Source organism: Malus sylvestris, chromosome 4, assembly GCF_916048215.2.
Source record: "Malus sylvestris chromosome 4, drMalSylv7.2, whole genome shotgun sequence".
Classification (NCBI taxonomy): Eukaryota; Viridiplantae; Streptophyta; class Magnoliopsida; order Rosales; family Rosaceae; genus Malus; species Malus sylvestris.
The window spans coordinates 14,019-37,838 of record NC_062263.1 but is presented as its reverse complement, the minus strand read 5'-3'; the positions used below and the strand labels follow the sequence as shown (position 1 = coordinate 37,838).

Sequence of the window (23,820 nt, the reverse complement as noted above, 5' to 3'; positions counted from 1 at the left end):
TGGGATGTCTTGAGAAGTAATTAGGCTTTATGAAGAGATTGGCTAGGTTGTCTTGGGATCGGATTTGCTTGACTTCAATCTTCTGGTGTTCTTGTTGCTAATGGGAGAAGAAGAACTTTGGAGCAATATGCTTGATGTTGTCTCATTTGATGTATCCCTTCTTGATATGTTCCATACATGCAGAGTTATCTTCATAGATCGTTGTAGGGACATCAACGACGGAAGAAAGCCCACAATTACTTTGAATATGCTCAACAACAGCTCTCAGCCAGAAGCACTCACACATGGTTTCGTGTAGGGCGATAATTTTAGTATGGTTCGAAGAAGTTGCAACTAAGGTTTGTTTGGTTGACCTCCAAGATATTGTAGTGTCTCAAACGGTAAAAACATAACATGTTTGAGAACATGTCATGTGCGGGTCAGACAAGTAACCCCCTCTCACAATGATATCAGTAGCTACTGTACATGCGAATGCATTGTCGACTATCATCTCATTCATATTCCCAAACCTCATCCAAGCTAGCATAATGGACTGAAATCTCTTGATTCTCGAGAGAAGAATTTGATTCTTCAAGGATGCTTCTATAAATCTAGAATAGCCTCATGCATTGGATATGACGAGTAGGCGATAGTCGGATCCACACTAGTTTCACTAGTTTGTGCCATTGTTTCCTTTTCTAAGGTTGTGAATCCTTTGAACCAACAGGTCTGCCATGCTTCTAGGTGGGAGCATATGAATGGCTAGCTGCCACTATACTAGAATCGACCATTAGGTGCAGCAACCTACTTTCGGGAGATGTCCGATACACATTAATAGCTTCCCGTCCTTCTGGGATAGTGGTTCGATGTCCATTAGGTATGTTTATCTTTGAAGGCACGTTTGCAGCTGCTATATGTGATCTCGTCACTTTCGCTAGATTAGTACAAGCACCAAGCATGCTTTGAGTAACACTCTAAAGATCTAGGATACGTCACACTTCAGTCTTAGATAGTGTGGTAAGGGTAGGGGTGGTTTGATATAGATCCCAAACCAAGAATGAGATCCCAAATACCAAATTGAAAAATTTCGGGACGAGAATTTAAAGACCAATCTCAAACCGAAATTTCGGTATTCCCGAATTGTTTTTGGTATATTGGGATGGATTGGAACTGAATTTTGGGCTTTTAGGCTAAAATTTGAGATTTTTGGGTATGGGCCGAAATTTGGACTTTTGGCCTGAAATTTTGTTACTCATTTGCATATCAATTGAAATTAGGTTTTTTACCTCATACCAATTTGAAATTTCGTACCAATTTAAATACCAATTCATTCATACCAAGTCAAATTGATGGTCCAAAGTTTCTAACTACTTAATTTCATACTTCTATTTCTAATATAGTCTACTATCAAACTACTTAAATTCAAAATTTAACATGCATGCAACCATATATATATATATATATATTGGTTTGGGATTCCCGAACCATTGAATATGTAATCCCAATTCTCGTACCGAAATGTTCATGACTAGTTCGAGTCCCTAAATGTTTTGTATTACTGGTTTGAGAATTTTTAAGTATGGGATCAGGATTTTTTTGCTTTGGTTTAGGATTTTCAAGAAAAATTTCCATCCTCAGGTAAGGAAAGTTTCTGTACTATTGGTTTGAGAATTTTTCGGTATGAGATTGGGATTTTTTCGGTTTGGTTTGGGCTTTTCGGAAAAAATTTCCATGCTTAGGTAGGGAGATCTAAATGAGATAAAATGAAATTCGTTCACAACAGTTCGTTTCGTTCTTTAGAAATGTTGAGGTTCTTATCTTTCCCTAACGGTGGGAAGACAGTCTCTTTAAAATGACACTCCGCAACATTTCTAAATTTTCCCTAACGTTCAATCATTTAATACGTATGGGTTGCGACGAAGGATGTGGAAAAAATAATATAGTTTGTATAGTACACAAAATGAAAACAATTAAAAAAAAAAGTATAATTCCATTCCGTGTAAATTTTCCACGCCTTTCCCAATGCCCTCACATCTATCTCTAACAAATAACAAATAAAAAAAAACAAAAAAGTTATCTTTTCTAGGCAGCGCATAACAAGGGGATATCATCATATCAGAGCTGGATTGGTTACTCGAGAACGAATCACTTGCTATGTGTTTCTTTTTTACCTCGGTGAATGAACGCTTGTCACATGCAGTGACAAGATTGGCAATCTATATAGAGTCTCTCTTGTTGCCTAAGAGCAATGCAAATGAAATTCAAGACACAAACGGACATCAAAATCCAGCCCAAGAAACTATGAAAACCAATGAATACGGGGACCAGTAATCACGATGCTTCAAACTTCATTCACCTGGAATGGAAAGGAATTTATATGGCATTAGACTCTAGCTTTACAACTGTGTATTTTGATAAAGAAATATATCAAACTAGTTGACAATGATCATCGCCGTGTATGTGCACTACTAGAAAGGCATGCATCTAAAACAATATTGAGATCAGCTCAACACATTATTTACTTCCATAATGCTACTTCCATCCCCCTGAATATTTCCTACCCTTCGGTGGAAAGATCCTTTCACCTTGTAGAAGAACTCACCCAATATTTGGAGAACAGAGAAAATCTGAAGGGCGTTGAGCATGAGTATGAAACCACCAATCGATTGGGAAAATAAAAACGTAAGAAAGCCAGCTACTCCATCTTTAATGCCTGCTTCAATTGTGAAAATGCTGAGGGATGCATGCAACCAATCGCCTTATTAAAAGATTCTCCATGAAGGGTAGCACATGTTTGGAGATTTTCCCTCACTGAAGCCTCTAGAGACATTTGGTTGATAGGGTCTGAAACCTTGAGCTGCAGTGGGATATAACTTCTTCATCAGGAAATAGTACCCCACATGGACATGGATTCATATAACCTTGGACTACAGAAATACAAGTAATATCAAAGAGGACCAAAAAGGAGAAAGGAGTAGTTTACCTGTCTTCTTCTGAATTCTTTACTCAGAATGGTACCCTTGCTAAGGGACCCGCTCGAGCTTATGTTATCACCACTGTTGTCCATTAGGAAAAATTAAATAGTAAAATAGTTCTCAGACATGAGCAAGCACATCAAAGTAGAATCATAAGGGATCTAACCTCGATTCCTCTGTTAAGTCATCGTTCCCACCCAAAATTACAGTCGTACACACACTGCATGTGTAAATAAGCATCATTTCACAATGTAGAAAGATCATCAATAATCACTGATTATTAATCAGGAAGCAGATGATTGACCAAATTCATAGTGAAGCTCATACCTTAGGATCTGATCAAGTTTGTTGAGGACTTGAGGAAGTCTTAATGTCAGAATTATTGAAAGGGCTAGGCCATATGTCTTCCTTTGGATGGAAGATACGTTGTCTACCTGTGACCAAATAATTTATTTGGTAAGCACACCAGAAAGGCAATAAGAAACGAACTTACAGAAAATCCAACTCATTCCCACTATCCATTTTCCATAAGAACATATTTCATTGTTCACTTCAACAAGTATGAGCAGAAATTTTTTTCTCTATTTACTATGTGTGTATGGCACTACAAGCAAAAATGATGAAACTTGTACTCCTGTGCATTATATCCGTATGTGTAAGCAGTATGTTTACACATTATATTCGGTTCAACAAGTACAATATTCAATACTGTGGATCATGTTGCACATTATAACTCTTATTAGGGTTGTCTTGGCACTATATAACTCCAGTGTACTCTACTTTAACAAAAATGCGTTAATATGAATCATAATACTTTATAATATTGTAACAATATTCAGAAAAATATATAAAATTAATGGCCCATTTTCCTGCAGCCAATATTTACTTCAGATTACAGCATACCATATCTGTTTGAAATTTACACAACCACTTTCCAAGCAAAGCCTCATTCCTCTTCCCCGAAAATATGACTAACATTTTTAATGTATATAAATTCTTCTTTTTTTTTTTAAATTTTTTAAAATTTTATTTTATACAAGGAAAACAAAAATTTATTGCTAGTACAGGATGCCACAAAGTTAAAACAAAAAGCAATCAGCAAAACAACAAAATGGTCACCCGAAAAAGAAGTATCTATGGAAACTCCACACTAACAGTAACTTTCCAATTAAGCGACATAACTGGTGAAACTGTATATGCATAAACTAGTGAGTAAAACAATGCACTGTCCTATTTCACCTATGGGGCTGCCTTGGGGTTAAAAGCAGGCTTATGTCAGATTTGACCTAGGAGCTTTTACTGTTAGAATTTCGACCCCCCTCCGGATCTTGATCTTTGATGTATTCGGCAATAGAATAAATGTAGCAAAAATAGAGAATAACTAAAAAGTTAGAAACACACAAGATTTATACTGGTTTAGCAGAACTTTTGCCTATGTCCAGTTGTGATTTCTCTGGGCAGAGAAACCATGGCTTCTAAAAAGTATCGGGTGCGGATTACATTCCTATTTACTGATTAACGCACCTAATCTATTTGGGATATGAAAACACATCTGCATTCCTATTTCGTTTATGCTTTTAGGATTCCAAATCTAATTGTACAAGAAAACTTAATTCTTTCCTAATCCTTCTAGGACAAGAATATGTGCACCTTTGGCTTTCCTAATACAATCCAAACAAAACAGGACTTTAACAAAGGACAAACCAAATCCTAACATTTACTTGTCTGCAAACACAAAGTTTCTTGCAATTTCTTGTTGAAGTTGTATAGGATATTTTTTTAAGAAGGGCTCTTGGACCTATTTAGTAAGTACATTGGCTTTTTTAAGCAATATTTTATTTAAAGACTATTATAACCCAATTTTCAACACAACCTGACCTGTTTTTATTGGGAAGGGTTGGCTCAGCTCATGTTTTCTTTTAGTGAGGGTTGGGTTGTAAAAAAATTTAATCCTTTTCGGTTGGGACTCCCTCCTATGCATGTAGACACACAAATTGATAAAACATCTAAATTCAGCATCTGAAAACATACACATAAGTATTGGTCTGATAATATAAGAGAAGACAGGGAAAACTGAACAATCCTGAGAAGTATCCTTGCAATGGAGATGCATGTTGTACTGTACTAACCTTGTCAAGCCATACGTCAACAAGACAAAGAAGTACATTTTCCTCAGTTGGGACACCTGACTTCGGAAGGAACGACAAAAGTGATGGTTCTGATGTTAAACGGGCTAGGTAATTGGTACTCATAACCAAAACTCTTGCCAGGATGGCAGCTGCAGATGCTTTAACAGCTGTCTTAGGAGGATCTTGGTCGTCGCCTCCACTCAAACATACAACAATTAATTTCTAACAACATTGAACAGAAAAGAATTTCAGCTTTAGACACGCTCCAAAAGGCATCATATGATAAACTTTTTTTAAGGACAAAAACATGAAATACTATAAAGTAAGAATATCAAGGAGCTAAAAAGAAAGAACCACACTTGTAATGTACTGCTGATCAACTGGGGCACTTCTATAGGGAAACACTGCAAAGCAACATAAGATAGTGAAGTCCATGATGGTTCTAAAAACATAGTCACTAGAAGCATGCTTCAATAACATAATAACTAGATATTCTGTATAGAATGCTTTGGCAGTTCCATCTTTACTACAAAGCTTATAGTAATTTCACAACACCTTAGTTGATTGTCTAAATGGCCTGCTAATCAACTGTCTACTCTCACTTGCAAGTTTTAATCAGTTACCTGTACTAGAATATCAATGACAGGAAGAACTGAAAGTAGTCCTCTATCATTCACATTTCCAACAACCAGATCTAGAATTTGAGCAACACTTGAAGCATGCATACTAAGAAATTCGGATCCACCTAAGATAATGTAGTCTTCAGTTATATCGACTGCAACCTGCCAATAATTTTGAGTCGAAATATTACAACGGACAAACATAACAATGCATGAGCACCAAACTACCTTTAACGATAATAAATGCTAAAAAAGTGGGGTCCTAACAGAAATATTTGTAGGGAAATTTTCTGAAAAAAAAAAAACAGTGCCAAGATAATAGAGGCAATGCCTACAAATTGAAATCTCTAAACTAATTGAGATTTGAGAAAGTTTCCCAAAATGTGCAACTAAAAACAGACAGCTTCTCAAAACAGGACTCGGCGTATAGATGAGATCAGAAATTGAACTGGGTTCCTACAAGTAAATTTTACAACAGCAGTATATCTTATAATTACTTGTCCATTTTCCACCCTCAGAAGTTTGGTAGATTCAGTTTGAATATCATTTAGCAAAACAAGCTACGAATAATATGGGTGTGAGCATTCGATAAATGGAGAACAGCAGTCAATACCATCATTAGAGTCATATAAAAGTCATCTTAAATCAACTTTAACTCACTGCAAGAAAAAAAAAATCAGGGATACATCTTTTCAATTCAGAAATATAACAACATTAACTATTAGACTTTTATTAGGGAAACGACGTCAAATTTCTTGTCATAAGAATACACATTAAACCTTGTTTTGCCTTATATTTCAAACAACCGTTTAACCAACTTCTGTTGTAATTTTCCCAAGGGTGTTTTTGTTTTCAAATATTTATTCCTTAAATCCCAATTCATGAAAAATTCAAGAGTGGAGTATATCCATTTCAAGCACAGAAGCTTCACTAAAATCTGATGATACCATATTTCTTTCATCAAGGAATTCTTGATATGTTGATAATGCACGATGTAAATCCGTATCCATATGTTGAAAGCAATGTGAATAGCTATTACTATAACTGTGTAATGCACTCTATCCTACGCTATATTAAGCATCCATTCATTGGCAGATTGTGAGTAAAATTTGAAGGATCAAATAACAAAAAAGAAGTTCCAGAATAAAAGAAAAAAACCAAAAAATATAACAGACAGGCCATGCAGAGTCAAGATTTCTTACCTGCAGGTGATCGAAACTTCTTTCCATGATTTTTACAAGATAGGGAAAATATGCAAGTAGTTGAGGCACCATAGTAGGAGCATGAGAAAGTGTGGCCTCCCATAACTGCACAATTAAGCTAACTGCATTTAGCATATTAAATAAAAGGATGATGCCAGCTGGTAAAGTAATAAGACAAACTTAATAGGGCAAACCAGCATGCTGTCCTCAAGAAGATTGAGCTCATCAGGGCTATTTATATCAATTCCCTTTTGCAGAATGGGCAGTAATATATCGTAGCAAATGGGTGACTGATAGCCAAGTGCAACTACAAAGTTCCTCAAAGCAACAAGAAGTTGAATCTGCAGAAGGCATTCACTGGAAGATTCCTCCCAAGCCTTTGCAAAGAAACAAAAGAAACAATATCAAATGAGACTGAGGATCGAAGCACTCTGCAGCCATCTGTTGTGTACCTCAAAACAATGAAGTTGCTCAACCTAACTCAACATTGCATACGTTTGCAAAATCCATTTCAAAAATCATTCTGTCCTAGTACATTAGGTATTGTGACATTTAGAACAGTAGGAGAACAAATAGCACTGAAGAATAAAGAAATGTTCTCCTACCTTCTGGAAAAATAGAACCAGCTTGTTTGCAAATGTCATAACTTCACTCATATGTCCAATAAGAACAGAAATCATGTTCAAAACCTGAACCTGAAAATAAATGAAAGTGAACAGGGACTTTGGTTAAGCCAAGAGCAATCTGTTAAAAGGCATACTTAAATTTCTTATCAGAAATTATCAAGATTTTCCTGGTGAATTCAGACCTGTTAACAAAACAGGACACTGTACACGACTGAATGCAAGAACTAATGCACATGTACTTCAAAATAACAGAAATTTAACAGTATAAGAACACCCAATCCTATCCTTTTGTTAGGAATTGGCTTGTCTATGTTAGCGACCTAATTTGTTTAGGATTGATTTCCCTGCAACCAGAAAGGGATCGACTTGGTCAGATGGGTGCATGTGCTTTGGATAGGACAAGGCTAACTTATATGTTTACACTATCACTATGGCTCACGAGGAGGCCCTGGTCCTGACTAAGGAATGGGATCCCCGTACTTTTACTATTTTCTTTCTTCTTTCATGAAAACATTAAGATGTTATTCAGGGGGTGCATTTTTGCTCCCCACTATAAACTATGGTGTATGCTCACCATCACATTCAAAGCTTGACATCTGTCCACTAATACAACCATAGGTAAATTATAGATTTTAATTCTCTATCGACGTTATGAGGAAAGAGATAAACAGACTAATATTAAAATATATATGCCAAATTAGAGCTCAACCTGAAAATATGCAGAGGGTTCAGTAAACCGCACCTTATATCCATAAATAGGGTGCGGCAAGGCCGAAAAGCAGGAAAGAAAAAACAGAGACAGCCGAGAGAGGAGAGAGAGATTACTTCTAGGGTTTGGAAAAGTACTGTATGCTATATGAAGCTGTGGTTTCTCTAACCAGAGAAATCACAATTGGACGTAGGCAAAAGTTTTGCCGAACCGGTATAAATCTTGTGTGTTTCTAGTTATACCCTAATTTTTATAAGTATAGTCTATTGCCGGATACATCAAAGAGCAAGACCCAGTAGAGGAGAGTCACAATTATAACACCTTTTAGCACGATACACATGTTTAGTGTGAATATAGAAACAGAAAACTTCCTCTGTAAGTTTTCTAATTGTATTGACTTAACAAAATAATTGTACACTGAGGATATATATATAGCCTTTGGCTATTTACAACAATACCCCTTAACTGCCTAACCTTATAACAACCCTAACTAATTACAATCATTGGCACAGCTAATCACATTTAGTTGAATCGACTTTTAGACAGGGACTTGGTGTGGAGATCAGCCAATTGGTCTTCACTGCACACGAACTGTACTTTAAGAAGATTAGCGAGAACCAATTCTCGAATATATTGGTAGTTGATCTCAACATGCTTAGTGCGAGCATGAAAGACAGGATTAGATGCTAGGGAGATTGAGGAGATGTTGTCACACCAAAGTTTAGGCAGTGTAGGTAGAGGGAAGTGAAGATCTCTAAAAATTTTGCAAACCCAAGTGAGTTCTGCAGCTGTGTGAGCTAAGGAGCGATATTCAGCTTTTGTAGAGGACCGAGCCACTGTACTTTGTTTCTTGGCACTCCAACTAATGAGATTGGAGCCTAAGAACACACAGTAACCACTTGTAGAACGTCTATCAAACGTACAGCCGGCCCAATCAGCATCAGAGTAGGCTGAAAGATGGACAGGACCCTTTGTGAACCACAGACCATGGGAAAGAGAACCTTTAAGAAACCAGAGAACTCTTTTAGCTGCCTGAAGATGTTGTTCCCTAGGAGCATGCATGAATTGGCAGATCTGGTTCACAGCAAAAGCAAGGTCCGGTCTAGTCCTAGTTAGGTATTGTAAACCGCCTACAATAGAACGATATTCAGTGGGATTGGACAAGAGAGGCCCACTATGATCAAGTTTCACGGAACTAAGAGGTGTGCAACACGGTTTTGCACCCTCCATGTTTGTTTTCTTGAGAAGATCAAATAAGTATTTGGTTTGATGTAGAAAAATGCCCTGTGAAGATCGGTGTTCTTCTAAGCCCAAGAAGTAGTGTAAAGGACCAAGATCCTTTACTGGAAACTAGAACTGAGATGTTTAATAAACTATTGACAGAGGTGAGAGTTTGGACCAGTCACAAGAATGTCATCACCATACACTAGGACAATAACCAAATGAGGACCATTGAGAACAAACAAGGATGCATCAGAGGATGATTGATGGAATCCAAGAGAATGAAGGGCTTGATAGAGTTTGTCAAACCAGGCTCGGGGGGCTTGTTTTAGTCCATATAATGATTTTCTCAACTTGCAAACATGACTAGGAGAAGTTGGATCAACAAATCCTGGAGGTTGTTGCATGTATACATCCTCCTTCAAGTCTCCATGAAGAAAAGCATTGCTTATATCCAATTGATTAAGGAACCAATTATATTGGACAGCAAGAGTGAGGAGGATACAAATTGTAACCGGCTTTGCAACCAGACTAAAAGCCTCTTGAAAATCAATACCCTCTTGTTGATGAAAACCCTTTGCTACAAGGCGAGCTTTGTACCTATCAATAGTACCATCAGCCTTTTTCTTAACTCGAAACACCCACTTACAGCCAACTAAATTTTGAGAATGATTAGAAGGGACTAGTGACCAAGTACCAGTAGAGATCAAGGCATTGTATTCATCTTGCATGGCTGCTCGCCAATGAGCATGCTTAGAAGCTTGCAAGTAAGTACTAGGAACATAATCAAGATCAACAGGAAGAGGATGTTTGGTTGCTGCATAAACCTGAGTTTGAAAGCAGAACTTTGATTTTATTTCCAAGTAAATTTTCTACATAATATTTGAAGACAACAAATGTAGAAAATACATCGGACTTGGACTTCAAAGGAAAGAACCAGCTATATTTGCTAAAATCATCAACAAGAAGCAAATAGTACTTGAAACCACTATTTGAAATAACAGATGCTGGACCCCACAGATCACAGTGCAAAAGTTGAAGACTTTGAGTTGTTTTTGAAGAAGCTACTCCAAAGGGCAGCTTATGATTCTTTGCAAGTGCACAATCTGAGCAGAAGAAATCAATAGTGGACTTGCCTTGTAATGCCAGTGGATGATTAGAAATTACCCTACGGAGAATAGAGGAGGAAGGATGACCCAAGCACCGGTGCCAAACTTTAACAGGAGCTTTAATACCAAGCAAAGCTGTATGTGAAGATTTTTTTTTTTTTTTTTTTTTTTTTTTTTTTGAGAAGAAACAATAGAAATTGAAGAAGTACTTGAGGCTTGAAGAGGATAGAATCCATTTCTAACCGGTCCCCGCAAAAGCATCTTCCCCGAAATACGATCCTTGACACTGGATCCATAAGGGTCAAGGATTAATGAACAATCATTATCCTTAAGAAACTGATAGGCAGACAAGAGATTATGTTTCATGTGTGGAACATGTAAAACATTGCGGAGCAAAAGAATTATTAGGAATATGTAAGAATGATGAACCAATATATTGAATAGAAAGTCCTTTACCATCACCAATATACACTTTGTCCTCGCCAGTATAGGGAGTAGGAGAAGAAATATTGGCAACATCATTGGTAATGTGAGAGGTGGCACCCGAGTCAATCAACCAAGATGGAGATGGTTTGGCAGAGTGATTGACATACAGAGTAGCGAGTTTGGCTGGAGGAATCCGACCACAAATGTCTAGATTCATGCGATCAAAGCAGTCAATAGCCTCATGACTGGTAGATCCATAGATTTGACAAGGAACTTTGAAAGTGGAAGAACCTTGAGCTAGGCGAGGGCTTTGATAATTGCGATTGCCACGATTGTTGGAGTAATGACCACAGTTGGTATGGAAGTTACGATTGCCTCTATGAGGGAAGGAATTGCCCTGATTATTCTTGCCACGATTGTGAGATTTTGGTTGGTGCCATGATTGGAGTTGGTGCTGAGCAGCAAACACGGATGGAGTGGATAATAGAGGGGGTTGAGATTGCACCGAGAAAGCTTGAAAAGGCTCAGTTGCAGAAGATGAACTGACATTTTTGCGTCGAGCCATAGACAATTCCTTAGTGAGAAGAAGACCATGGAGCTCATCAAGAGATGTAGAGGACAATTGAAGCATGATTGAGTCTATGAATGACTCAAATTCATCAGGCAAGCCATGAAGAGTGGCTGCAATGAGATCTCGATTAGAGACAGAGGCACCAACAGCTTGCAAGGAATCGGAGATCTCTTTGATTTCTTGAAGATACTTAGAGATAGAGTGAAATCGTTTTTGAACCGATTGAAGACACGACCGCAATTGATGAATGTGAGCCTCTGAAATTCCACCAAATCTCTGTTCAAGCTTCACCCAGAGGTCATGAGAAGAGGAAACCCCAACCGTGAAAGGAATGATTTCCTCAGAAAGTGTGGAATTAAACCAGATCAAAAGATTTTGATCTTTTTCATACCATTCCTCAAATGCAGGATTGATGCTGCGATCAGACAGGAATGGCGATGGACATGCTTCAGTTCCATCAATGATTCCAAGAAGCTTGTATCGCCTGAGGATTGGGCCAAACAATGCACACCATGGTAGGTAGTTTGATCTTTTCAGCTTAATCGGCACCATGCTGCCGATGTTGTGAATTGTAAGAGAGGTGTAGGAACTCAAAGGACTTGGATTACCAAAGAAATTAGGGTTTTGGATCGACGGAGAAGACTATTCAGGCGGTGTCGAAGAGGATTGCACCACCATATCTTGCAGAAATCACGAGGTAAGAAAGATCGAAGAAGAAGAATTGAAGAATCTGAGAAGGAGGAATCAATCAAGAATCGAGCAAGAATCGATCGATCGATCAATTTGAGCGGAAGGAGGAATCGATGCTGTTAAGCAAAATGGTGTGATACCATATAGAAACAGAAAACTTCCTCTGTAAGTTTTCTAATTGTATTGACTTAACAAAATAATTGTACACTGTGAGGATATATATATATATATATAGCCTTTGGCTATTTACAACAATACCCCTTAACTGCCTAACCTTATAACAACCCTACAATCATTAGCACAGCTAATCACATTTACATATAACTAACTATTTTATAGTAACTGAAATGGATGACTTGTCATTCTCCCTAATAGTGAACATAAATGTCAAACGCATTATGTGACAAACACAGGCCCATTTGGGATTGCTTCTCTATAAAGCACTTATGCCCATAGCGATTTTGATAAAGTGCATTTATTATAAATGTGAAATTTTTTGTTAATGATCCAACACTAAACCCTATTTTTAATTAAAAATCTAAGTGCACCTATTAGCACCTGACAGCTGCTTCTCCAGAAAGCACTTCTATTCTACCAAGCATAGTCAGAAGTCTTAAGCGTTTTTGGTTGTCACTAAACACTTTTAGCCTTCCAGAAGGAGTCCCAAACGAGCCATCTCCACAAGGACTAGCTATCAATAAGGAGAAGAAGAATCATCGAACTAATGGACGGGCCGCAATGCAAGTACATGGATGGCTGGATTAGCTTGAAGCCCGAAAAATGATTTTGGTTCAGTTTTAGTTACTTAATTCAGTTTTAGTTGCTGGAAAATGATTTTGTTTAAGATCGTGGGGCCCCTTAATTCTAGCAGGCAACATATCTCTCAATCGGGTTTCTAGCCCTGTGTGAACTGCTAAGTACTTTTGGCTCTTATGTATGTGGTTACCATAAAGTAGCACTGCATATAAACCAATGTTTTAAAAGGTGAAGGCATAAGCAAGGCTTTTTAGGGATAGCCCCGCCTAGGCGAAAGCCTTGAGGTTCGCCTCACGGGACTTAAGATTTTTAGTATATTATGTATTTATATAATATTTTAGAGGAATACTTAAGAGTCCCAAAAGAAAAAAACATTTTAAGGAAAAAGAATATATAACGTTATAAAAAAAACCAAAAACAAAAAAATTCTTATTTTTTCTTGCTGGCCAATCATATTTTAAGGAAAAAATAATATAAAGTTAAAAAGGTGTTTTTATTGAAATGTTTGAAATCGATAAAACAATATTAAAATTAAAACCTAATAGAATAATATATGTTGGGAGAATATACTAAGGAATATGCTGGAAAGTTTGAGATTATGCTGGACAGCTGGGGTACAGCTGTCATGGGTCAGTTTGAAAAACACTCCAAACGACGCCGTGGCATTCATCTTCATCTGAAAGTTTTCCAGATTATGGCAACTTTTTTTTTTTTTTTTTTTTTTTTGTGAGGAGAAACGATAACAATTTATTAAAACAAAACCATGAATTACAAAATAGTGGATAAGAAATCCACCATCTAGCAAAACTAGCTAAGACCTCTCAAGTAGATCTATTTACAAGTAAATAAAACTGAAATAAAATCATTTTACGGCAGCTAATATATCCCAACACTATATGAGAGAGAATAATCCCTGAACTCATTCGAAACTTTTAAACAAAATCATTTTCCGGCAACTAAAACTGAACCAAAATCATTTTCCGGCAACTTTTAAACAAAAACGATGCCCAATCAAATGCCACAGGCGCTCCTCGACCACATCTAGGCGAGTCTTTGCCTACTCCCACTAGGTAGAGGCGATTTCACCGCCGCCTTGCCTACGCGCGCCCCGTTTTTTAAAACACTGATTATAAACCCAAGTAACATAAAATAAGTAATAAGGGCCTACTACCCATTATAAAACAAGGGAAATGATAAACGCACACCTTTTTCTCCTCCTACACACCCTTGTTGAATCATGTCCGTGGTTTTTGTTTGATATATTCAATCCGATGGCCAGAAAAATAAAGAGGGGTGTGTGAAAATCAGCTCCCAATAAATAGATACCCAAAACGTCCACCAACAAAAACTCTAATATAGAAAGATCAATACTAAGGGCCTGTTAGAGTACCTTCATTTATGGTTTTTAGGGCTTTTTCTTATGTATGAAAGAGATAACGGAAAAAACATGAGAGGAAGGATGAAAAAACATGATGAGAAAGAACAGCTGAGTGCCCACTAGGCATCTCGGCAAATTGTTCCTCCCCACCCACCCATAAACTAAAAAAAATTAGGGTTGGACGCATAATTCACCCTGCAACACTAAATGAAAGCAACATCTTCAGTGGGGTAAGTTGCCACTGCTCACCCCACAGTGGCTACTCAGCCACCACAAAAGGTAGTGAATGTAATTGATTTAAGGTGAAAACTGAAAAGTATTCAAGCAGGTTGCTTCCAAGTGAAACAGCAGATGTTTGGAAGAGCAAAAGGGGAACATACCTTTGAGTCAAACTCCTGAACGTCCTCAATCAACTTAAAACATGAATCCCAACAGATAGGGAGAAGATCGATGAATTCTCTTTCTGAAAAGCTAGCATCTTCAATATGCAAACACAGAGACCTACAGGCTGCCAACTAAAACAAGAAAAGCACACTAAAGTAATTGAACAAGCAGCACCAACAAAATGTTAGCAGCATTAGTAACCTCAAAGCAATGAAGGGGAGAATATCTACATAAGAAGAATACACATACCCTTACAGATAGGTCCTTGTCCTGTAGCAATCTGATCAAAGCACAGTAAACTGGCCTTTTTGTGTCCTCTTTAATCTGCCGATAAAGTAAAACAAACAAAACTGATTCATTTTCCGTAAGCTAGTAGATACACTTGGGCAAGAATGACTAACAGATATACAAAATGGAATATAAATGAATCAAGGATCAGCTTGCCATAATAAATATCACAAGAGAGAGTGGTTCCATTGATTCTTGAAAATCCATCAGAGTAGTCTACCACACCCTATACCTCCATAACTTATATACAGTTCACAAGGTACCATTGAATTCTGTAATCTATTTAATTTGCTGGTGTTGAAATAATATCAAGGGGAAACAGAAGAAAACAAGTCCTACTATTATTCTCTCCATATATGCTTGTTTGCCATGGGCTCTATAATTTACTTAGGGAAGAGTATACATCAAAACAGAAGGATATGAAAAGTTCATGACCAATGTTATATCCCTATTCATAAATGTAAACATTCGAAGCTAACTAGACTTGATGGAACAAACTTTGCTTGCAACATATATCAAATCTTCATTAAGTACATGCACCTCTCCTCCTTTAGAGAACATTATTAACTAAATATCTCTCCTTATCTATCCCAATTTCTTTGTTGAATGTGAAAGGTTAAGGAATACAAAACTAGTAATGTTGGCACATGAAAATATGGTTGATTAGTGATATATAGACAAATTGCTACCTCAGAAACCCATTGTCCCAATATTAGTGCAACTTTCCGATGGATGATACGCATATTTGGATGATCATTTGAGAGTTCAAGGGATAAGGCACCATTAAACCTGCAATCGTTCAATCGTTCAATCGTTCATCCAGAAAAATTGTCAAAGTTCACTAAAAATTTTATATTAAGAAGAAAACGGAAAAAAGGAAGAGAAAACATGACAGCATACTATCACATGCATAGCTCAAAATTATGAGAATTTGCGCATAGCTTCTGGTATTTGACATAAAAAAAATAAGGTTGTAATAATGAAATGGACATGTGATAAGAGTTATATCATGTGAGTTCCGCAAAATAAATCAATTTCACAAAGCACCACCATAATAGATGCTGCAACAATTTAAAGGTACCTAAATTTTGGATAACCTAATGCAAGACATGCATAAATTAATAGATATTCTTGCATAGAATAGGCATACCAATCATCAAAGCTCAGGTAATTTGAGAGCTCGTAATAAACATATGCAGCAGCACCGTAAGCAGCATCTTTTAGAAGCAACCCTGGAGTTATTTCAGTCACTGAAGTTGGGCAACCATTCATTGCCTCTTTAAGGATGGAAACCACAACAGGAGCTAGAAGCTAAAATAAATAAACTAAGATCACATAAGCACCATTCTAAAACTCAAAATATAATTTTCTTTTAGGAACAATAATTTAACAAAACCATGTATAAACATGTACCAACCTGGCTGTGATTTTCAAATAGAACAATGTATAAAGCTTCAGCGCATGGCCTTAATTTTTCTGTCCACTGAACCATATCCTGCTCATGATGGAATGATTCAGGACTTTGGTACCACTCCTCCAAATCACTTGATGTAAGAACAAAATACCTGTGCAGCAGATTACCCAAATAAGTTTACAAATAGCATTTTTTTTTTAATAAAGAGATGACTGTATTAATGGAGAGAGAAAAAAACATGGGGGGCATGGGGGTGCAAACCAACCCAAACAATGGGAAACAATCTGAAAATTTGAAAAAATAAAAAAAAACAGCTCTGAAGATCTGGAAAGGCCTTAAAACTATTAGAAGGTAGCCGCCTTCCAATCATGCCAAATTCAGAAGAATGAAATTCCATTGAACTCAAGAGACACAGATGCCCAAAGGGCTGACAAAAACCGGAATTCTGTCCCACATCTCCATTAAACCAACTCTGACATAATCTTCAAAAATCCTTTTGTTTCTTCTCACCAACCAAACCACACAAAGCAAAGCCTGAATCTTGCAACCCCACATAATCCTTAGCTTTCTTAACCTTCCAAAACAAAGTATGGGTTTCCTTGAGGAAGGAAAAACAGTCCCTTGGGGTTATCCAGGTAAATACCCATTACCTTAAACAAATTTAACCAGAAGCCCAAAGTACTGGGCAAATCGGTGTATCGTTTCATTATACACATCTCTATTCAACTTAGTGAAGTACCAAAGACATCTCCAAAATATAGCACTCCCCCATCGCCCCCCCCAAATCTCAAACATCAAGGAAAAACCAAGCAAGATGATGCCATAGCAGTAGATAAAACGAAAGAGAGGTTAGAACATCATTACCTTCTTACTAATATGTTGCACAAGAATACTATTCGTTCGCTTGTCATAAGGGAAGTCAAGGCGCCACCAACTGCACCGGATATGTTTTTCTTCATTTGCTCCAGTGTAACCCCATTTTCATCCATCACCCGACCAGTAACACTTGGCTTGTACTCTTTACATTCCAAGACACACTTAATCATTATCATACACTGAATCAGAAACTGCTCAAATAATAATACATCTGGTTCAGGATCTGTTATCTTCTTTAAACAGAAATCCACTACAGTTGGAAGGACACATTTATCACTAAATGAGTAAGGATGTCTGCCCTGAATTGCAATTAAAACCTTCATCAACTTAGTACATGCCCTCTTTATAAAGTCCCAAAATTTAGGATGTCCTTTCTGAAAGGAAGAATCTGTTATAAAAGGAAACGCTTCAGAAAAATGTTAAGCAATAACATATTGCAACCTTGAATATATATTTAAACATTATATACACATGGAAAGGGGAAATTGACACCTGTAAAAAGTCAAACTGATTAAATAACGTAAATTAGTGGATCTTAAACAGCAGTTGATATACTGAGACCTTTGCCCTATGTTTGTATGAGGGACTTTAAAGTTTCAAGGAACTTAGGCTAAATATGTTAGAAATGCACTACCAAAATTAGATAGAGGGGCCTGAAAGACTAGATGCAGTATATTTGAGAGAATTTTTAAATGACTTCAAGGAGTCATTTTGAAAGTCCCTTGTTTAGTGTCTTTGTAGTGTATTTTTAGCGCTCTAGGATTAGCTTTGTTGTGCTTGAGTAGTTCATTGGTAGTGTTCTTGTAGTGCATTTTTTTATGATCGAGTCTAAAGCCTCGGTACTTTTAAAAATCCTTTATCCAAACATAGGGTGACGAACTTGAGCATACAGAGGCATTTGGCAAACACATACAATTACACAAAGTTTGTATAGAAACCACAATAACTGTTAAAAAATTGGACAGGAGAACAATATCTCACAATATGGGAGAAATGACTGAATGGCATTCAAGAGCAGGGGCGAGACCTCCTTCACTGGCCGGACCTCCTAAGAAATACACAGATCAGTTAATTATGAACATTTGTGTACAGGCATATTGATGAAAGGCGTTGGTGCACACCAACACCAATTTTCATTTCTTTTGAAGGGTGTGGTTTTAACTACCTGCAGACATTTTGCATCACTTGGAAACCCTGAAACTATTAACTGGCATATTATCCTTAAGCACAGCAGCCATCGCTCACAAGTTAGATAAAGCTCATCCTGATGTAGCTCCAATGCATTTGAGTTATAGCTTTCAGAAATTGTACAAAAACCATGTAAAATTGTTTGCATGTCGCTCTGCCAAAGGTGCCAGCTATAATCAAAGAACTGAGCTGATATCTGCAAAAGATGTCAACAAATATTAAGGTTTCATACAAGATTGTTTATAAATTATACAAGTAAAATATCATCCCCAAAATAAAGAGCAAATCCACTAATAGTTGACAATAACCACTAAGCTTCAAAATTCACTACAAAGAAACAACTGAATTAATACACAGTTAATATGTAATGAACCTATTCCATGTAAGTCATTATGTAAGACCAGTTTGAACCACTTAATATGAGGGTTTGGGTAAAAATTTTGAGTTTGGAGATGGCCTTATGTTTTAAATCTTAGTTATAAAATATAAACAACAGACCTACACAATGACCCACCAATGAGATTGTAATGTGTCCTTGCTTTTATGTCAATGTGTTGATGATGATAGTAACAACTATTTATCAACCAATCAAATTTGTAAAGATCGTACAGAGCACTAAGCAAGTTGGTAGTTGGAAACAAAAATATATTAGGAGATCAAACTGCCAACAACAACCTGGCCCTTAAATTTTGGTCCAAAATCTGCATAGGTGGAAAAAAATAAGGGTCCAGTGAGATTCATGGACTGGATGGGCCCAGCTCAGTGAACTCGAGTCAGTCCCCGCGAAAAACAGAAAAATTCACTAAAAATTATGTCAAACAATGAGGATGGACCAGAAGTACAGTACGAGGTTCAAGATTCTCACTGCCCAAAAAGCCATTTCAGGGCAAGGCGGTCCCAAAATGCCTTGGACATTGCTGAGTTTCCCGAAAGTCCTGAAGAAATTAAGCCTCAGCGAAACTTGGTGCTCTAAATGTGCATTCGAAGAGAAAGCATAGAACTCTTGAACTATAGTCTGTTTTTGCTGGATGTTCAAATGTTTTTAAACAAAAAAGATTGTGGCACCCCCTAATTTTTCAACAGCAATAAAATCTCTCTACTCTACATCAGGTGTGCAGCTCTGTGCCAAGTCCATTTGGCAGCTTAACTATGTGGTTGGCATGAAGCTACACTGCATTCATTGCTTGCCAACAGAAAATAAATGATAAGGTCCCGTGACCACTAACAAAGAAAAGTTAGTTGAAAGTTATCTTTTTTTTTTTGTTGTTCGGAAAAGTCAGCATCAGTTTCCACAATATTTCCTAATGTCATTTGTACTAAATCATTCACTTGTACTCACTAAAGGAGAGCTTGAACCTATATACTGTGTAAACCCTTCACAATTAATGAGAACTCCTTTACTCCGTGGACGTAGCCAATCTGGGTGAACCACGTACATCTTGTGTTTGCTTCCTGTCTCTATCCATTTGCATACTTATCCACACTAATGACCGGAGCAATCTAGCGAAGATCACAAACTTAATATTTAAGATGATATTCTTTGGTGTATGCTTTTCGCAAACGATATAGTGTTGATAGATGAAACGCAGGAAGGGGTAAACGTGAAGCTTAACCTTTGGAGAGAAGTGTTGGAATCTAAAGGTCCTCGCCTAAGCCGATCAAAGACAGAATATATGGAGTGCAAGTTCAGTGCAAACGGAGGCCAAAATGAGTTAGGGGTGAGGATCGGAGATCAGGAAATACCAAAGAGCGACCGTTTTCGCTACCTAGGATCTATCTTGCAAAAGAACGGAGAATTTGATGGAGATCTCACCCATAGAATACAAGCTAGATGGATGAAGTGGAAGAGTGCATCCGGCGTGTTGTGTGACCGTCGTAGGCCACTGAAGCTCAAGGAAAATTTTATAGGACGGCAATAAGGCCGGCAATGCTGTATGGCATAGAATGTTGGGCGGTGAGGCATCAACACGTAGGTGTAGTGGAGATGAGGATGCTTCGTTGGATGTGTGGGCACACGAGAAAGGATAAGATTAGGAATGAGGATATCCGAGGTAAAGTAGGAGTAGCCGAAATTGAAGGAAAGAGGAGAGAAAATCGGTTACGGTGGTTTGGACATGTGCAAAGAAGGCCTACTGACGCTCCGGTTCGAAGATGTGACCACGGGACAGAGGTTCAGGGCCGAAGGGGTAGATGAAGACCTAGGAAAACTTTGGAAGAGACCCTAAGAAAAGACTTAGAGTACTTGGATCTAACGGAGGACATGACACAAAACCGAGCGCAATGGCGTTCTAGGATTCATATAGCCGACCCCACTTAGTGGGAAAAGGCTTTGTTGTTGTTGTTGTTGTTGTTGTTGGAAAAGTCAGCATCAGTTTGATAAAAATTAATAAAAGCTACTAACAAATTATAGAAATAGGCCAAAACTTAATTAGAGGCTAATCAATACCAAATAAAATAATACCTATTTGCTAAAAGGCTTGGAGAAATATAAAATTCTCATACAGTTGTCTGCAATTTTTGGTCTAATGGTAACAAAAGAAGCACTGGTTGTGTCAACAAAAATGGAGAAAAAATACTTTCTACTGGGCATATAAACTTATATTTAACATATATGTATATATATTTTTATATAAATATATCTCTGTACACCTCGACCTGATCCACACCCCTAAAAACACTGCTTCACACTACAGGCGGATAGAGCTTAGAAATTGTGTCAATCAAGACATTCTTCAAGAAATCAGCTTTGAACTCAGTAGTAAGAAAAGAAAAATATGTATGTCATCAATCTGAAATTACTATAAATTTTTATTGAAAGATTGTTAACTTTCACGAGACCATACAACCAGGCTCAGCAAAACTTCGGCTCCTTCACGGGCATCATATTAAAGGTACACACTGCCTACTCAGAGCCTCAACCAAATTATAAAGATTAACAGCGATTGAAATCTCAATTACAAAAGATTGCTCCATAAAAGATATGACTAGCAGCTCAAGGCATATTTTATTGTTGTAGAGGAATGAAAACCATAAGAAAATATTTAACTATAACAGGAACTAAACTAAAGAAAAAGCATATCTAGCTTAACCCCATACATGCTTTAAAGCTATACAGAGAAAAAATAAATAAAGCACAAGCTTCCTTAACCATGCCATTAAGGCTTTAACACCGAGACCCAGTCATAATCAGCAAGTTTTATTGTTATAGAGGAATGAAAACCATAAAAAAGATATCTAGTTCAACAATTAAAGGAATGAAACAGAAACACATTTCAGCACATTGTTAATTTTACAATAAGACCATTAGAGAAAATGGAAGGCAACTTGAATTTGTAGGAAAGCAAAAAAAGAAAAAAAAAGAAAAAAAAAAGAAAAGAAAAGAGGAAAGTGTACAGTAGTGTATACCTCTGCAAAGTTCTTTTGGTCTGAGATAAGACGCTTAGAGGATAGTTCCTTCAAAGTTCGAAAGAGGGTCAAAAAAATTCTGTGGGAAGAAAGAACATCTGTTGATTGAAGCTTTTGTGCTAAAACAGATAAGAGCTGTGGCCTGAACATGTCATTATGTTGATAGATCAGCACAAGTTATGCACTTGATATGGGAACATTCAAAGAAGGGGATAAGGCATAAAAGTCTGCAAGTATGGAAAATAACAAATCAAAATAAACAAGTTGATGCTCACTTCTAAAGTTCTAAAGTTATCACAATTCATCCATCAGTTTATCCTAATTATGATACAATAAAAAATCTCATCTCAACAGTAAAAAATCTATTTCCCCATACAGTTCTCTCTGGGTTCACTTTTCCTTCAAACTAAGCAAAAAATGGGATCCATGTCCATTCTGGCTTTCTGCATCATACACCTGAGACATGTGGCTCTTTTCAAAATTTTCCCCCAGTTCACATTTCTTATGAAGAATTGGTTAAGGAGAGAAATCTTAAGTAACATAAAGCTCAACGAGATTATAAGTTTATAACTTTCCTGCAAGGTCCATTTGAGATAGAAAACAAAGAAGCTGAAGTTACAGTAAACTCATACCATTCTTTGGGGTAATCAATACGAGCAATTTTGGAAACAAGCACGGCCAACACTTTTGCTATCTGTGTTGGGAAAAAGAGAAAGAAGAAGAAAACAGGAAATCAGTAGCAGCTAAATTTGAGTGAACTTCTGAATCACCAAATGCTAAAACTTAAGAGAGTAAGGAAGGGAGGGAGGGAGAGGAAGAGAGAAGGAGAGCTTGTATCGTATTAAACTAAAACTACTAAAAGAAAGTCCTATCAAATTCGAAGATGTGAAATTATAACATAATGGAAGGGCAATTGCAAAGTTTGCAATAGTCTAAATAAAAAAAAGAAGCAATTAACAAAATTAAAGAGAAGTTAAAAAAGTAAAACTGGTACAATATTGTTTCCAATTCCAGTAACTATGGGTCTAATCTTCCTCGAGGATGCCAGTAAAGATAATCGGCCTTGAAATTGCTTACGGTATTTTCAAATTTTTTTCAACAGAAAATAAAAAATAACAAAAACTTGTAATGTTATAAGAAGAAAGAAGAAATGAAAGACAAGAGGAAATGATTGAACACCTGATCGTTCTCTTCTCCAAAGTGTGATAAGAGTTTTTGTCTCAGATGCATTTTCTCCTCGTTGCTGATTCCCCTGAAAACACACGTTTCAGCACACACCACATAGAGGTCAAGGGTTTGCTTTGCTGCTAATGGGAGAGAGATAGAAGAGAGATACTTACGACGAATCTCGCCGGTGCCTCCAATAGCGATTAACGCTGTTCTTGAAATACACTGAAGCCAACAAGCGAACATCCACATGAGCTACCAAATCCTTGGCAGTTATCACTTCCTGCATAACAATAACAAGCATTCATTCTATTTTCTCAGAAATCTCTCCAAGAAAGAAAACAACCAAGATCGATCGCATTCCTGCCCCAAAAAACTAAAACCCTAATTTCTTTATTAATTAATATTAATTAATTAAGAAAAACAGCTGCTGCTTTGCTTACCATCAGACAAGAGCAGAAACCAGGCCTTGCCTCCGACTGCGAAAGCGCTAACTCCGCCGGTTTCCGCACATTTTCGTCGCCACTCAAAGAGTTGGCCAGCAGCGAGTACATGGCTGGCAGGTCAGACGCCGAGAGCGCCATTGCTGCTTCTCTACCTCTTAAGAAATTGATGACAAGTTTTTGTTGTTTTGGTTTTATTTTCCTTTTTATCGTGAGAGGGTTTTTTTCTCTCTTACAACCAATTTCAGCTGTTTTCAGCCATGC

The 23,820-nt window shown here is 37.2% G+C and overlaps 1 protein-coding gene across 2 annotated transcripts; it reads right to left on the bottom strand.

Annotated features, from left to right (window-relative positions):
• Window positions 1–1,905: 1,905 nt before the first annotated feature.
• LOC126618909 (uncharacterized) lies at window positions 1,906–23,820 on the bottom strand. Of its 2 annotated transcripts, XR_007621886.1 has the most exons (24): window positions 23,557–23,820; window positions 23,287–23,396; window positions 23,126–23,198; window positions 22,579–22,640; window positions 21,947–22,088; window positions 18,519–18,737; window positions 18,335–18,401; window positions 17,342–17,741; window positions 16,481–16,628; window positions 16,214–16,374; window positions 15,753–15,852; window positions 15,025–15,099; window positions 14,772–14,906; window positions 7,511–7,600; window positions 7,100–7,282; window positions 6,906–7,010; window positions 5,707–5,865; window positions 5,443–5,487; window positions 5,084–5,305; window positions 3,282–3,388; window positions 3,121–3,174; window positions 2,963–3,035; window positions 2,582–2,836; window positions 1,906–2,335 (listed from the first exon to the last, which is right to left on the bottom strand). XR_007621886.1 is itself a non-coding variant. In XM_050287123.1 (23 exons), exons 1-23 carry the CDS (start codon window positions 23,695–23,697, stop codon window positions 2,675–2,677), a joined length of 3,033 nt encoding a protein of 1,010 aa, XP_050143080.1. In that variant the 5' UTR covers window positions 23,698–23,820; the 3' UTR covers window positions 2,337–2,674. The 2 variants fall into 2 exon arrangements, 1 of the variants encoding a protein (XP_050143080.1); XM_050287123.1 differs by lacking the exon at window positions 1,906–2,335 and having other exon boundaries at window positions 2,337–2,836.

What these genes read in the sequence shown, in the direction of transcription:
- LOC126618909 (XM_050287123.1), bottom strand. Translation starts at nt 23,697, where the DNA reads ATGGCGCTCTCGGCGTCTGACCTGCCAGCCATGTACTCGCTGCTGGCC. An exon ending in GTGATGCAAAATGTCTGCAG is followed by an intron (nt 18,402 to 18,518) that starts GTAGTTAAAACC and finishes TGTATTTCTTAG; the next exon opens with GAGGTCCGGCCAGTGAAGGA. An exon ending in TTCAGGAGTTTGACTCAAAG is followed by an intron (nt 7,601 to 14,771) that starts GTATGTTCCCCT and finishes ATTTATTTTCAG; the next exon opens with GTTCAGGTTTTGAACATGAT.